Genomic DNA, 17,090 nt, shown 5'->3' with positions numbered 1-17,090 from the left:
ACTGAACATCTCAGGGACAGTATTGAAAGCATTATTATAGTTTTGATCCAAAAAAAAGAGGAATGTCTGAACTACTTTGAAGACAACATAAAGTCATTTGAAGTATTATGAATTAACAAAGAATATGCGGCATATAACATAATAGTTACTATGAGTTCATTAACTGGCTATCACGTTTTTTTTTTTAGAATTCTAACCTGATTCATCAGAAGGTTTCTCTTCCCGTGGAGCAGCAAGGATCTCCAATCTTATCATTCATTACTCTTGAACAATTCAGTGCCATTCGCCTTGTGCAAAGTGTCCATCAGTCACTTGCTTCTTTAAGTAAAGTTATTAGAGGTACCTCATTACTGAGTCCTGAAGTACAAGGACTAGCGAATGCTCTACTAAATCAGAAGGTAAGTAATTTTTAATGAAGTTCTATTATAAGCAATGAAAAAATAACAAACAAGGAAACTTAACAAAATTCTGGTACATATTTTCATGTCACCATTTGCTCTAAATTCCTTTATCGATAGTCACTGTAAAATGAATTAGTGAGTTCCAGAGGTTCCTATTCTTTTATGGATCTTTTCGGTGGTGATTATACTTCAGAGTTCAAAACTCATTCTCAGATGTACCCTGAGGGATCATTACAGTCTGAAGATATTCAACTGTTTTTGTACAGAGCAGGTTATTTCTGTCTTCTTTAACAAAGAGCTGTCTACATTACAAACAGCTATTATCAAGCAGTCATAAGCAACTTCGAATATTTAAACAAAGCTGTTTTACAGATTTGGAGTTTAGGCATATGTGCTGTGCAGCTTTTATGGTTGACAAGTTGCTGCTAGATAAGCTACATGTTGTTTGGAGCTAAGTAAATTCATTATCTGGAAACCTTCTGGATGACATTGGGTTTTCAGGATGCTTTTTTGATATTAAAAAAAAGGATTATCCATTAAACAAGCCCTCAGTTAACTGTATGTATAAAGGTTGCTTATATATATGTGTATGTGAGAGTTATACATAAATATATTTAATGTACTTACTAACAGAACCATATTTTTTTGAATTAAACACAGAATGTTGCTTCAAGTATTTGCAGAAGCTTCTGAGTCTATTATACTTTCATCAAGCTTTCTCTTAAGAACAAATCCGATAAGAAGTTGCTAAATAGTATTTCCATTTCAAATACCAAATCGTGCTAGATAAGTCAAATAATATTAGCCAGTAAAACATGTAAATCTGTCCCTTTTCTCCATTTTTAAAGTTTCCTAAATTGTAAGTTGTACTGCAGTCATAATCACTATTTGCACTCTGCATTTATTCGGTATGGATTATTACCATATCACACCAGACAAGATGCAGCTATGATATCAAAATATCATATCACCCTATATTCTTCATATATGAGAAAAGTAGCCAAAATTTGCACGTTTTCTTCATGTTTTCTGATATCAAACTGGTTACGTTTATAAACAAGTACAATTAGTGAATGCAGATTTACACACACTGTCATTAATAGAAAAATAATTGGAATCCAAAGATAGTCAAACATTGACTCTGTGTTTTCTTTCACCTGCAGCAGTTTGTGAGTTGTGTTGATGCTAATGCATAGATATTGAGACTGCCCCTACAATGAAAAGTAATCCCTACTAACATATTTTGTTTATCTTCATGTGTGGAACAAGTACTGTTTCAAATATTGTTATGTATTTGTTGATCTGTCAAATTTCTAATTAAAACAATAATTAAATTCTTTGTCTTTTTAGATCAACAAGATAGCATTTGTGAGCAAACTTGCAGTACAATTTGAATAAATTAACATTTTCATGTTAGCAATCTCATTGCCTTTTTAAACACGTTTTGACTGTGTAGTAGAAATCGGTGCTACAGTTCAAGTCACAGTGAATGCAAATGATACATGTAATGGCTGTTTTTTAGTATTTACAGTTACATTTCTTGTTACTGAGCAAGAATATGTCTTCCTTGTGTGCTTAAGTTACACACTTAAATTGGAAGCAGCAGGAACCATGAAGCCAATCACTGTCACAAAAATGTACTTTAAAATTCTGTGTGTTTTTCTCCCTCCCAAATATCAATTCAGTGCTTCCTTATATATCGAACAAAGTGTTTCATCTGCATACTTACCCATTTACCTTGACACAGATCACTTTGTTGGATTGTGACCCTAAAGTGAGCTTTTCAGCAGCCCTGCAAAGAGACTAATTTTAGTTTCATATAACCATGGCACATAGACGTCAGTATATTTATCATCTTGAAGTGATTCGTTTAATGTATTTTCTCTACACCGTTCTTGTTTTATTTAATGTGGTCATGCATTGGTTAATAAAGGACTATTTACAAAAAAAAAATATTAAAAGAACCAAGATTGCAGTTCTTTTAAGATTATAGCACTGGAAGAAGCTGCTAGAATACGAAGGGAAGTTTGAAACTCAATAAATGTATGATTTCTAATGGTTTCAACAATGTTCTTTATTTATGCAAGACAGCTACGTTAGTGTATATCTCAAATATGCTTCCATACTAATAATTAGCTAAGCTCTTTTAAACTTAGAGTAACTTGGAGCAGTATATTTGCAATATAAGTTGAATGCCTTCTAAATGACAGATAGAGGAGCTGTCTGTAAATATCTAGGAAGAGTCTGCAAAAATGGAAAGATAGTGCTTACTATTCTGAAAAATCATAATTTTGCAAAAAAGCTTGCAGCTAACATTGCTTTATCTACTTTTTCTGTATGTATTCTAGTTTATTCAATTCATTATTATTGTTCATAGATATTATTGTTCATAGACATTTTCACAGATGTGAAAGATAGTTTGGAAGATATATTTTTTATGAACTGTGATCAGATTTTGAAAATCTGTTCAGCACATGTGCAGTTAGATTGGGAACCTCCTTGAAAATGCAACTGCAAATGTTAATCAGTATAAACTGAGATGTTCAACATCTTGAGTATTGTGCAGTATTCACCAGGTAATGATTTACACCAATTCTTTTTTAGGTAGAAGAATCTTGCAGTGTTAATTTCAGTGTGCTTTACAGATTCCTGTGGAGTTGGTATAATTAATGTTTTTGTTCTTATTCTAACCGAACAATCCTGTAAGGTTCTCTTTTTAAGTAAATGAGAAATTTGTATGTTGAAATCTTTCAGGATTTTGTTCTTGGGTCATTTTCTACAAGCTCTTTAAGATCATAAATAAGTGATCATGTAGAGGAATTGTACCAAGATTCACTTTACCAGAGCCACACACCTGCATGTTCTTGTATGAGGAGGCAGCAGCAAAGGAATGGGAATGTGTGGCTGCAGTTGAAAAAATCATATTATGGCTTCAGAGAAATGATAAACTTAGGCCTTTTTGAAGTGTTTGCGCAATCTACTGATGTTTCTTGTTTGAATAGTAGAGTGTCTTATAAGTTCTCCATCAGCACTGTGTCTTTGTGGGCCACATAAAGAATTTGCAAAAATAAGACCTTCCTCTTAGTGGTTATATGCTTTGATCATATTACTTGTATTGCTTTTTTTCTTTGTAGAAATATTTTACTTCCAGATTATTTGGTTTCATTCAGATTGCTAGATTAAAATTAAATAATTTTGGAAGTACTTTCAGTAAGTATATTTTTTATTTCAGTGTCCCCTCGCATGGCAAAGCAAGTGGGAAGGTCCAGAAGATCCTTTACAGTATCTCAGAAGTCTTGTAGCTCGAGCACTTGCTATACAGGTAATTTTAAAGAGTCATTTTACCTCTGTATGCTGCTGTTCAGTGACACAGTATATAATGGACATTGCATTACAGTAGGACTTTCCAAACTTGAGTCCAAAAGAGTTTTAGAAGTTGTGTGAAAAGGCATGTTGAAATGTGAAGATGGATGAGATACGTAAAGACAGCAGACAAAGCAATTTGAAGTCATTAACTTTACACACACAGAGTTTACCAGATAGAGTAATGGTGTTGTTTACTTCACAATAGGCTTGCACTTTAGATTTTAGTCATTAGTCCTTCTGATGAACTGTGGGACAAAAAGGTACTTGGGTGTATCTAAGTAAAGACACACTCTTCAGTCTGCTGGTGAAACATGTATAGATAAAAAGAAGCAATTCCAATAGAGGTAATGTAGAAATTAAGAGAAAACTAGTTTTCAAAGCAAATAAAGATAACATCTGCATCCCCCAGTTTTATAAGGGGATATAATAGACAATGCAGAGTCTGACAACAACTTTATCAGTCAAGAATCTGACAATGAAGAAGACGATTTTGAGAATTTAGAGTTTAGAATAGTTCAGATGGAAGAGATCTTCAGAGGTCATCAAGTCCAGCTGGCTGACCACTTCATCAGGGCTAACCAAAAGTTAAAGCATAATAATGAGGGTATTATCCAAATGCCTCTTGAGCACTGACAGGCATGGCTAATCAACCACCTCACTAGGAAGCCTGTTCCAGTGTTTGACCAACCTCACAGTAAAGAAATTTTTCCTCATGTCCAGTCTGAACCTTCCCTGGCACAGCTTTGTGCCATTCCCACACGTCCTGTCAGCGGTTCCCAGGGAGCAGAGACCGGCACCTCTCTCTGCGCTTCCCCTCCTCAGGAGCTCTGAGGAGCAGTGAGGCCGCCTCTCAGCCTCCTCTTCTCCAGACTGGATACCCCAAGGGTTCTCGGCCTGTCCTCGCAGGACATGTCTTCCTGCCCTTTGACCAGCTTTGTGGCCCTCTGGATGCTTTCAAGCACCTTAACATCCTTTTTATATCGTGGAGCCCAGAACTGCGCACAATATTCAAGGTGAGGCCACACCAATGCTAGATATGGTGTGAGAATCACCTCTTCTGACTGGCTGGCCATGCTGTGTTCAATGCATCCCACAATGCAGTTTGTCCTCTTGGCTTCTAGGGCATACTACAATCCCTTTCTTCTGAGCTGCTCTCCATCCTCACCTCCCAGTCTGTATCTGTGTCTGGCACCACTCTGTCCCAGCTGCAGAACGCGGCATTTACCTTTGTTGTTGCACTTCATGCCATTGATGATCGTCCAATTCTCCAGTCTATCTAGATCCTTCTGTGAGGCCTCTGTGAGGCCACAGAGTCAGCAGCACCTCCCAGCTTAGTATCATCAGCAGACTTGCTGAGGATGCATTCCACTCCTGCATCCAGTCCACTGATAAAAGTGTTGAACAGGACTGGGCCTAGAATTGACTCCTGGGGAGCACCGATAGCGATTGTCTGCCAGCCACATTTGTAAGGTGAACCTTGGGCAAGTTATCCAGAAGAATGCCATGAGGGGTGGTGTCAAAGGAAACATATTTCAGTATTGTGGATATATAGATAGAGAAAAGTTTCTTCAGGAGTGAAAAGTCTTCTATTATCTCCAGGTGAAAAATAGAAAGCAGTTGTTTGACCTTTAGTAATACAGTCTTGTCTATGAAACATATTTCTGTGAACATTAATGTTGACTGTCATATTTAGAAGGAAGATTAGAGGGGAACATGTTTTCTAGGCCTTACTTTTTTTCTAAAGAAACTATTGATTTGGATATTTCCAAAGTATTCATAAGATTCTTGTTATGCAAACCATTTCATTTGGCTAATACTTTACTTTTTCTTAATCTTTTCCTCAGGCTCAAAAAAACTCAAATTATAAACAATAAAGTGTAAAAATTTATAGCAATAAGTGATTATGCATGTTCAGATGTTACTTGGTCATATATTCAGACTGGGGTTTAGTCCCCTAGGTCTTTTGATTGACTATTATATTATATTCTATGACTATATGACTATTATATTCATTATTATAAAGAAAAAAAAGCATCACTTGCTGCTGGTTCTGACTCTGTGTCACTGATGCTCATAATCTTCCAAGAGAACCTCGCAGTTAATGACTTCTAGCTCTGTTTGGTTGTGACCAAATAGCATGTGATTTTCTTTACCTCTGTGAGTTTTCTTTAAATAGAAACCTAAGATCAGAGCACAAGCTTTTGTGTGGAGTACACCTCTCCATACAAAGTGCAGATAATGGAGCAGAGTGTAACAGGATGAAATTGCTGTTAAGCAACAGCAATAGATGGTTTTTAAGCAAGCATATTCAAAAAGTTTCCCTATATTACTCCAGCCAACTATTAACAAATGTACTGCATTTTATTACTGTGATAGTAATATTTCTTTCTTATTGTTCAAACTGCTGACAATATTGGGCATTTGAATTACTTGTATTTCTGTAAAGCTGTTATGATTAAATTGTTTACAATTTTTAAGCACCTATTTACTGTTAAGGGAGGGACAGATTATTAAGGCAGACTTTTACAGTAGATATTTAATTGTATTCATAAGCAGTAAATTATGTTAATTTTTTTCTTAGCAACAACGGAAAATAGTGGCAGATGAACGGATACTGGCTATTATCTTTTTGATATGATTTTATGATGTCAAATATATAATACTGTTTTATTTGAAGCTTCTGCTTCTCAAGCTTCTAGTCAGATCTCATCTGAATTTGTTTTTATTTTTGCTGAATTTTACCAGAGAATGTAGATTATTTCTAATTAAGCATTTAAGTTGAATCATCTTTTTCCTTAAATGTTATTCCAATTCATTTGTATGCATATTACACCAAGATTTTGATTAGCCTTAATCATTTTTTAATTAGCTTTCCTTTTTTTTTTTCCTGACTTTTCATTATTAATTTTATAAGTGTAATTAATCATTTTTTAACTATAACTTTAGTTTTTCAGGAATTTAATAAAGGGAAATAGATGTTCTCATCATTTGGAAAATTATCTTCAGATTTATATTACAATGAAGGCGCCATTTTTTGGATTGGTTTAGTTTTATATGACCGACTCCATCATTACATTTTTCTTCATAGTTACTCATACATTGCTCTGTTTTATTCACTACAAGATAATGACTTCTACCTTCACCATTTGTTAAAGTTTGATTTAGTACTTCAAGAGGTAAAAGGAGACATGGAAACATGAAAGCGGTACTGAACATTTGCGTCTACTAAGGATGCAGTAAGTCTGTGCTTAGGGCATTAGTTAAAGGCTGCCTTGTCAAGACGTTTGCTGCCAGTGTGGAAAATAAAAGCATCTGCTTTGCTACAGAAATTGAATGGGGATGGGGAGGAACCCAAAATATAGAGCAGATGGTAGAATAGTTATAGCAGAATTTATAGAAGTGTAGAGATGTTCTGAGAGCATTATATGACATCAGGCAGAAAAATAGCAGGTGTTTCATTTTCTCAGATCTGAATTCACTCAGTAAAAGCAAATTTTTTATTATTTTTTTTTTAAAAAGGAAATTTTCCTGTATAAACAAATGAACAAATAGGTATATAAAAATGCTACATAGGCATCTTTGCATTGTATTATGCTTTGGTGACAGAGCTGATGGAAATAGATGATTTTTAGCATTTGGAAGTTCTGATATTTGGATGTTAGCTTTTCCTCTAAATTAGAGTGGAAATTCTGTGTATTGAATATTCTTGTAAAATGAAACGGTCTGAATAATTAAAACTAGCAAAGCTGACATTGAACAAAATTCTGTTTCAGCTTGTCTGTCTACAGTGATTTATTTGTGGTCCCTATAGTTCTAGTTTCCTCATGGTGGCATCTTTAATATGTTCTGTGGTTTGCCTCTCTCATGGTACATGGTTGTAGCTCAGCAATAATATATATCAGTGTACAATGGAAATGAAGTCTATCCCAGTCTTTAGATAGTATCTTCTCATGGCTATAGATATCAGCAGAAGAGAAGGGAGAAGACACTCAGAACTACAGATACTGTGAGGCAAAACACAGTCCCAGGCAAATGGGAGAAGAATGTCAACATTAAAAAAATGTTTCCGGTCAACAAATTGAAACATACTTTTTGTTTCTTGAACAGCTAAATACAGAGCTTAATTTCACTTCTTCTGAAAACAAAACAAAGCAAACCAAAACCAAAACCAAAAAAAAAGCCACCACAACTCTTTTTTGAACAAGGCTTTATTTTTAAAATGAAATATTCTATTTCATTCTTTTGGACTCTGCTTTTTTTAAGTCATCTGTAAAACAGTTCTTACTTTGGATGGCTGGTTGGTTGGATAGGTGCTAAAAGGTTTATAGCATACACAGAGAATCAAGACTGTTTCACACAAGAATCATAAATATTACTTGTAGAGTTTTAATCTAGGAATTTTTTATGAATTCTGAAGTTATGAAAGGTTTTGATGGAAATGTGTGTGTACCTATATAGTACTAATATATATCTGTATAGTAATAATATAATATTGTCCCCTCCCATTCCAAGTGAAATCTATAGTATTGATATTTAATTGCAATGCCAGTTTGACTCCTTAGTGTAAGATTTTTACTATTTTGCTACTCTTCTACTATTTGAGGTAGAATGACATTGTGTTTTGAAACTCTTAATATACTTTTGAGTTTTTGAACAATCAAAGGTAAATTGGATACCCAAGGCACATGAGGTTTGAACCCTTGGAAATCACATGGTAAAGCTACTAGAAAACATTCTGGGGGTAAGGGACACCGGATTCTTCTTTCACACCCAAGGCATCTAGGCAAAGAGGTTCAATTTTCATTCACCAATAACAGGCAGAAAATCTGTTCTTAGAAGGCTGAAGAAATCAAGTCCTTTCCATCAGCCTATAAATCAGGCTTAATGCAGTAGTAGATGATATGCACATAAACTTTGAGGAATGGAATGGGGAGAAAAAATAGATTTCTTTTATATCTAGTTAAATTTCTTGGTTTCTTTGAGAAGATGTTTTAAAATTTGGGACAGTATTTGGAGAGGCTGCTAGTGATAGCTTCCTGGAAAAGCTTAATTTGTTAGAAAAAAGTGAGATAAAAGTGAGCATCAAAGAGGCTTTTTTGAGACACAAGGTAAATCTAAACTGACAAGGGAATTCCCAGTGGAAGATGTTTTGAAATCATTATTCACTGCATTTGTTACTGTTGGATCCATAAATTTTTCTCCAATCTTACAAAAATTCTAGGAATCTAGTACTTACTAAACAGCTAAATCAGGATTAAAACATATATTATTCTGTATCTTACAAATTATCAGTTTGAATAGATATTACAGCTCTAAGCTACAATTTATGCAATGAATTTATTTGGTTTACAACATTATTTTTTTTTATTGCAACACCTTACTTATCTGTCTTTCTTGTGGTGACTTGCCATCTTAGAAATTTCTATAGCACAGTTTTGCACTGTTCACAATGGCGATACATGGGATGGTCTGCTAATATTTTCGTTCATTATATACTAGTCTTCCATTTTAGTTCAAGAGGCCCTAGTTTTCTGTGTTGTGACCTACTAAAAGATATGAGGGAGGAAAAAAATATATCTGGCTCTGTTTGAACAGCTGTTGCCATAACAGCAAAGCAAATGTAAGAGAAGGGAAAGCAAGGGAATGCCGCTTCAAAGCGAAAAACACCCTATGGCTGAACAGTAACTCACTGGACATGAATAACATCTCTGTTAATACTTTACATTATGAGAGACTGAATCTTTGAAAAGGATGCTGAGCTGGTGCCCTGGTGTGTGGTTCAGGACATTTGAAAGGAGAGCAGAATCCTTTAAACATACGTTCTGTTGTGTTGGGTTTACGTGGCAAGGGTTTTGTAGCACAGGGGCTTCAAGGGTGGCCTCTGCGTGCAGAGCCCAGCAGCTGCCCCAGGTCAGATCAGAGCCAGCTCCAGACAGCTCCAAAAGGGACCCACTGCTGGCCAGAGCCGAGCCATGAGCGACGCTGGGTGGGCCTCTGGGAGAGCAGATTGAAGGAAGGGGAAATCTGCTGTGCTACAGCAGCTGGGAGAGAGGGGGGAGAGCTGAGAGAGAAGCAGCCCTGCAGCCCCCAAGGTGAGTGCAGCAGGAGGGCAGGAGGTGCTCCCAGACCTCTCATCCTATTTACTGGTTGTTATGGCTTGAAGATTGTTAGTGGGTTCCCTCTCTGCAAATGGAGAATACACTTGCACAAAAAATAATTATTTAGAGCTTAAGACAGGATAGGGTAGGACAGACTCTGGTGATCTCATTCCTTTTCATTCCTTATCCACTCTGATCTCTCACTTTACCCATCTTTGCTCCTACCCCTAAATATCTTGTAATAAATCCTGTACAATATCAGAATTGTCGTGTTCCCCAAATTCACCTACCCTGGCACTCCAGGAGTCTTATACCCCTTTAAGTATCCTGCTTAGTTTGCATAGCATTTCAGAGTTTCTTCTGATAAATTGCTTTAGCGGATTTTGCAGCAGGGACAATAGCTTAATGTCTTAATAGTTTGTCTTCTATGATCTTAGGAGTAGCTGATTCAGATGGGTTATGTTGGCTGCATTTCCCACCTCATCATTGTTCCTCTCATCACACTCTCACTATTTGAACAGCTGCTTTCCAGGTATCTGTACAGTGCAGAATACTTCAGATTTAGTGTTCTAATATTCAAATGCAAAAACTCATAGAAATGTTGTTTTAAATGTACTCATTCCATTATTTTTAAAAAAAGTTCAAAATGCTACGAAGAGTCCACTTTATTCTGAAGAATTAACATTTTCCTGTTCTTTTTCTTGACTTTTCAATTGTCACAAATATCAAAACAAAAACACAACCACAGGCTAACATTATCTGCTAAGAAACTGAGCCTTAATTGGTTCCCACAGCTCTCATCATGTTTCAGTATTGTGTATATTTCACTTTGTTCAGAATTTATCAGACAGGATTCAGCTTTAAAGAACTTTTTTTTTTTTCTGAATTATATCTGCTTGGTAAATATTGGAAATAGCACCACGATAAAAATGTAGATGTTTTCTTTCTCTCTCATGGAGTAGGCAAATTTGAAGCTCTGATAGATCCCACTGTTGTGTCGTCCTATCCCTTTTCAATCACTGGTTCAGTTAGATTGCGTAAATTAAGTAGCGGCCTGTATGGAGAAGTAGTGATTTGTCCAAATGGGAGGTCTGAAGGCTGCAGTGAATTGCCCCACATAATGTAAGATGGAAGTATCAAACTATTATATGTCAAAGGAAGTTGTCCACTGGAATAAGGTCCAGCTTCCAAGGAAGCTGAAGCATTTTTTATGTTCAGAGAGTTCATGTACTTACGGATCATGTATGGGTGCCTGAGGTGGAAGGGTTCCTTAAGTTTTGTTTTTTATTTTGCTTTGTGCACCAGTTGCAGGCTTTACTTTCCAGAGGTACTGATATCACTGATTCTTGTAGTAAAACGATTCTTTTCCTGCAGGCTCCTGTAGACACTAAATCTACAAACAATGAAGTATTAAATGGAAATATTTTTTTGTTTGTTTGGCAATGAGCAAGGATTATCCCAAGTTAGGGAAAAATATTGGTTTTATTCAGGAGAAAACAATTTTTAAAAAGCAACATTGGAAAGTAAAAGATATCTCAACTTGCATGCTGTTTGCTTTCATTTTGAGTCACTGAAGCTCAGTTGTAATGAAATGTAGACCCTCTGTTAAGTGAGACTTTCACAAGCTATGAGCTTTTCTCTAAACTTCAGCCTTAAATGTTTTGAAATGTAATCTGTTTCAATAGAATTCAACTCATGTTGATTAAGTTCTCAGTTCTAAGCATGCTTTATGAGAATGGCTATTCTTTTTTCATTATTAAATACTACCTTGTAAGCAGAAGTTTGAACAGCATCCTTTATCATACCTCTAAACAGTAGTTCAGCTCTCTGACTGTAGAAAATTGATTGCAAAAGGTGATCACTCATAAAAAGACTTCTGCGTTGCATAAAAAAGAAAAGCAAGTTATTGTTTCTATGCACATTCTAAGAAATTAAATAAAATATGTTTTTTTTTCATTATTTAAATGTCTCAGTTTAAATAACCCCCTAGATTTAGTGGTTTGGGTTTTTTTTTCCACCCTGTTGGTACAAGTTACTCTTTATATACTCCATAATTTACAAGAAACTGGGTCATATATATGTATATGATTTAAAGATGTAGTTTGTATACTTTATTAAATCTAATAAAATAAACAGCATTTGCTGATTTTTCTCTTTAAGATGCAACAATAAATATAAAACGATAAATATAAATAAACTGTATGCATTTAAATTGATAGAAATTAAAGTGTAGATTGTTCAATTTCAAATAACTTGTTTTTCACTATATCTGCTTCCTTCATCGTGGATGAAGCTGAGCTGCAAAATATAAAGAAGAGAATAAAATGGATAGACTAGTCTAACAAAAGATCAAGCAAAAAAAAAGTTAATCATAATACAAGTGGAAGAAGATGTTATTATCATTTGCATGTGAAAATGATTCTCTCTCCAACGCTGTCAAAACGTTGATAATATTAAATTCTGGCCATTAGTAAATGAGAAACCTGCAACACATGCTAATACATCAATTTGCAGGTACATTTCCTCAATCTGCTTTTCTTTCTTCTAGGCAATTCAGTTGCAGTAACTTGTTCTTCTGATTACTACCCTATTGCCACACATATTGGGTCCACTAGTAATTAGCAATCTATTCAAAATCCTATGTTGCTTAATTTATAATTTTGATTTCATAGTCATACATACACAGAAATATTTTTCTTACAGTAATAAGACAGCTTTGAAACTAAAAAGTAGCTAGATTTGTTCATGGTGGGTTTTTTGTTTTGTTTGTTTGTTTACAAGCTGTAGATGTTTTGGTGGGAACTGGTTTGGTGAAATAAACAGAAGATTTCATTTCTTAATTTGAGATTTTAATCAGTCAGGATCGTTGGTAACATGATATAACTACTATTCAAATAGCATTTGCAGATATATATTTATATATGTATATATATATTTATCTAAAGTAAGCCAGTTTTCTAATACAAACATTGCCATTCCACATGCAAACATCATTCTTAAATAGCAGTCTTTTTGACATTTCTTTGGAGGAAGGAAGAAATGTATCTATATGTTAACCTATCTCTCTCTTTTTGAAGGAGATTCCATATAAGTGAATATGAAATGATAGCATAGTTTCATATTGTACTCTTATACAAATATAAAAAATGATTTAAAGTTTCAGAGCTGCCATTTGGAATTTAGTTGCTGAAAGAAAAGCAGAATTTCACGGGAGTCATTCTTGTCTAAATCATTGTTTATCTGTTGTGCGTGCAGTAGTTTTACTCTTGAGAATTCATTTTCAAATGAAGCAACCGGTGCAAGTTGTAGGTGCATTTAGCCACACCGTTATCATTGTTATGTTTTAAAACACGGATAAACACAGAGGCATTCCTTTGTACCTTTGCATTTTTTTTTCCTTTCTTTTATTTATTTTTTTTTGGTTTTAGTAGTGTTCTTCTTTGTGTGGTCTATGTTACTGAATGTTCAGCAAGGTACATAACTGAGGAAAAAATACAAAGCATTGAGTCAAAGGAAGAGAGTTCTTAAGTGTGATGGGAAGGTTAGAACCCCATGTTAGCCATTAAGAGATGCTTCGAGGCAGGAAGGGTAAGACCCTTGATGGTCTTTAGTAGGGAGTGTAGTATTCAGTCTATTCAACAGAAAAATATAATTAGCAAATATTTTAGAATGTTTGCCCTTCCTGGAGGAGAATGAGTAAGAGCACATTTGCAGGCAGTGATATTTTTGTATTTTTAATTCCACATAGTCACCTCTGAACTAGGAGTTATGATCCACTGAGGAATCTGTTTTCTACATCTAGGCTTGAGTTTCAAAATTCCCGTCAGGTCTGTACTGTCGTAGTGTTGTATATGATTTTCCTTATAGGGACAATGTATTTTCTTGCAAGCTCTCTGTAATTACCATTTTCAACAGCATGTCTAATATTTCATGATCCTGTATGATAAATTTAATCAACTGAAATTATCTACATAGTTGGTAAAATGCAGTAAATAATTCAGAATTAAAACAAATACTGTTCATTATTCAGATATGTAGCTTAACAAGCTAGAAAAAAAAGATTTATTCAGTTATGTGTATTTGTGTATTTCATTCTCATCAGGCTGAGAAAGTAAAAATGGATGGTTTGAATATATTTAACAGAAGAATCCATCAAGTAAGAAATATTAGAATAACAAAAATAGAATTATGTGTTGCTTATTAGCCATACATTTATTAAAAATATGCACCATCCTTGATATCATGGTATCATAGAAATGCAAAATTCTCAAGGAACCTGTTAAAGGTCAAGGACAGTTATTATTTTTTCCTATTCTGCACTTTTGAAACCACATCTGAAGAGCTTGACCAGTTTTGGGCTGTTCAGTATTAAAAAAAAATTGTTGCTTGGCTTGCCCAGAGAGGTTGTAGAATTTTCATCCTTGGAGATATATGGAACTAGAGTAGACATTGCCCTGAGCAACCTACTCTCACATTGAAGTTGGCCCTACTTTGAGCAGGGGTTGGATCAGATGACTTTCAGGGGCCCCCTCCAACTTAAATTCTTTTGCAGTTTTAAAATTTAGAACCTCTCCACTATGTCTTTTGAGATTTTTTACACATTTCATTTAAAAACTTATTTTTAACTGCAACACCAACAATTCTTGCACAAGGTACTGTCTGGTATTTGGGTCTTTTTTGGTTGATTGGTTGGCTGTTGTTTTTTTTGTTTGTTTGTTTGTTTGTTTTGGCACAGGTTGTTGCAAATTTTTTTGCAGTACTGTGATGTGACCTGTTTTTGAAAGGGTAATCCAATCAGTGCCTTAAAGAAGATTCTCTAATGAATCAGCTAAGTTCTTAATTAAAAAAAAAAAAAAGTATATATATTTTTTTTCAAACGTCAAATCTGTTCTAAGGAATATACACTTGATTTGTAGCTCTTCAATATTGTATGTCTCTCATAAATGTTAAATATTCAGCAGTGGTATAGCTAGTTATATGCCCTGAAAATTTTAAATTTCTCACGTATTGCTTAGACATACATAGTGGCACTTAGTAAGATCAGCCAAGATAAAACAGACATAATTTGAAAAAAGGGAAACTCTGGTTAGGCATTTGAGAGAAAGAAGTTGTGGTGAGGGTGGTCAGACACTGGAACAGGTGAGCCAGAGAAGATTGCAGAGTCTCTGTCATTGGAGATATTTAAAATATCACTGAAGAAGCCTGTGAGCAGCCCAGTCCTTCTTTGAGGGTGGGCAGTTGGACCAGAAAATCTTCAGAGGTCTTCCAACTCTAACGATTCTATGATTCTGTGATACTGTAAAAAAGTATAAAAATCTGAATCATTGTGTTTACACGAAGTTATTCTTGATTGAACAAACATCTTGATAGTCTGAGCAGGAATCCCAGGTTGCAGAGTTCTGCTCAGCGGAGCGTGAGCAGCATTAGCACGAGCCGACACGGTGCATCGCAGGAGGCTGTGTTGCAACATCACAGTATCACAGTATCACAGATTTCTAGGTTGGAAGAGACCTCAAGATCATCGAGTCCAACCTCCAACCTAACACTAAGTACTCCACTAAACCATATCGCTAAGCTCTACATCTAAATGTCTTTTAAAGACCTCCAGGGATGGTGACTCCACCACCTCCCTGGGCAGCCCATTCCAATGCTTAATAACCCTTTCGGTAAAGAAGTACTTCCTAACATCCAACCTAAACCTCCCCTGGCGCAACTTTAGCCCATTCCCCCTCGTCCTGTCACCAGGCACATGGGAGAATAGACCAACCCCCACCTCTCTACAGCCTCCTTTAAGGTACCTATAGAGAACAATAAGGTCACCCCTGAGCCTCCTCTTCTCCAGGCTAAACAACCCCAGCTCCCTCAGCCGCTCCTCGTAAGACTTGTTCTCCAGACCCCTCACCAGCTTGGTCGCCCTTCTCTGGACTCGCTCGAGCACCTCCATGTCCTTCCTGTAGCGAGGGGCCCAAAACTGAACACAGTACTCGAGGTGCGGCCTCACCAGAGCCGAGAATGGAAAACCATGGAAACCATGTGCTACCATGTGGTTCCTTTCTTAACACTGGGGCTGCATCTGATACAGCTTCTGTTCCGTGATCTCCTTTTCCTTGTAGAAAAATAGATTTCTCTCTTTGCTTTTACACTGTTGTGTGTTTTGGGATATGCACCCCGCACAGTTAAACAATTTCTAATTAGGTTGTTTCAGTATGTCCGATAATCCTTGTGTACATACATGAGAGTATGGTCAGGCTTAATAGTTACCAATATAGAAGAGTTCTGTTACACAGGCATGGCTGAGAGATTTTCTTTGAATTTTGGCAGCCTCCAGAGAGGGTGTTAACAGAAAACAAATGACTCTGGTAAACACACAGAAAAAAAAAAAATCCAAGAGAATGATTACTGCAGGGTCTTTATTTCTGAAGAGGAACAAGGACTGTAAGGACATGCTTAATGGAGAATCTGTATCTCATGAGATGTTCACCAAAGGAAATGAACTAGAGCAAAGGAAGCAGCTCTCTGTTGGCACTCTTTATCATAACATAGCCTTCAAGGTGGTATTATAAAACAAGTTACTGCTGTGCATCCCTTCACTGACAGTGCCGAGTACACAGAATATTCTGTACCCCTGTTCAGCCATACTGTTATCATCATAACTGCATACACTTCAGCATCCCTGCTCCAGAGCTCTGCGAAGGAATTAAAACTCACCTTGTGGTATGCAGTCTTGACAGTTATCTGTAAATAAATGTTATGTGTGACCATCTCCTGTGCCCTGCAACTTCTTATCGGTGGAGATAAGAAGTAGGACCATAGTCTGTGTATAGTGATCACGTAGGACATAGCCGACAGTAGGGATTTTGGGCATATGTTGATAATCAACTTGTTAGAATGATGTCCCAGCCCTTACGCAGGGTGATTGTTTTGTTATTCTTGTTAAATGTAGGAATCCGCAACTCACTGGAAAGTTAAGTTCCTGTTTTGATAAAATTAATTAATACAGTAACCAGAATGAAGTCGCCTTTGCTAATGCTTCCCTCAGCCATGCCTTGGTGCACATCTGCTTCTGGCACATTGTTAGCTAGCATGTTGATGGTAATAGACTCAGAATTTTTATGCTGTACACTGTGCTGTTGTGTTAGCATTCAGATTCCCTGAACAAACATGGAGTTTCTGAGGCATGTCGAACTGAGGTAAAGAAATAGTATTTAAAGCAAAACAGCACTTT

The 17,090-nt window shown here is 35.9% G+C and overlaps 1 protein-coding gene across 3 annotated transcripts in view; it reads left to right on the top strand.

Moving 5' to 3' along the window:
• The window catches only part of DYNC2H1 (dynein cytoplasmic 2 heavy chain 1), a 165,806-nt gene that overhangs the window by 127,537 nt on the left and 21,179 nt on the right, over nucleotides 1–17,090 (top strand). For 2 of the 3 annotated variants that reach the window (XM_083848651.1, XM_083848655.1), the window contains 2 exons: nucleotides 189–398; nucleotides 3,634–3,723. In XM_083848651.1, the coding sequence (XP_083704777.1) occupies nucleotides 189–398; nucleotides 3,634–3,723 (300 nt within the window). Of the gene's footprint in view, nucleotides 1–188; nucleotides 399–3,633; nucleotides 3,724–10,302; nucleotides 11,624–17,090 lie in introns of those variants that run through there. The other variant, XM_083848652.1, reaches the window with a different exon arrangement.

The sequence above is a fragment of the Anser anser genome, assembly GCF_964211835.1.
Source record: "Anser anser genome assembly, chromosome: 1".
NCBI lineage: Eukaryota > Metazoa > Chordata > Aves > Anseriformes > Anatidae > Anser > Anser anser.
Note: the sequence above shows the minus strand (reverse complement) of the source record. Positions and strands in the feature narration are given on the sequence as shown.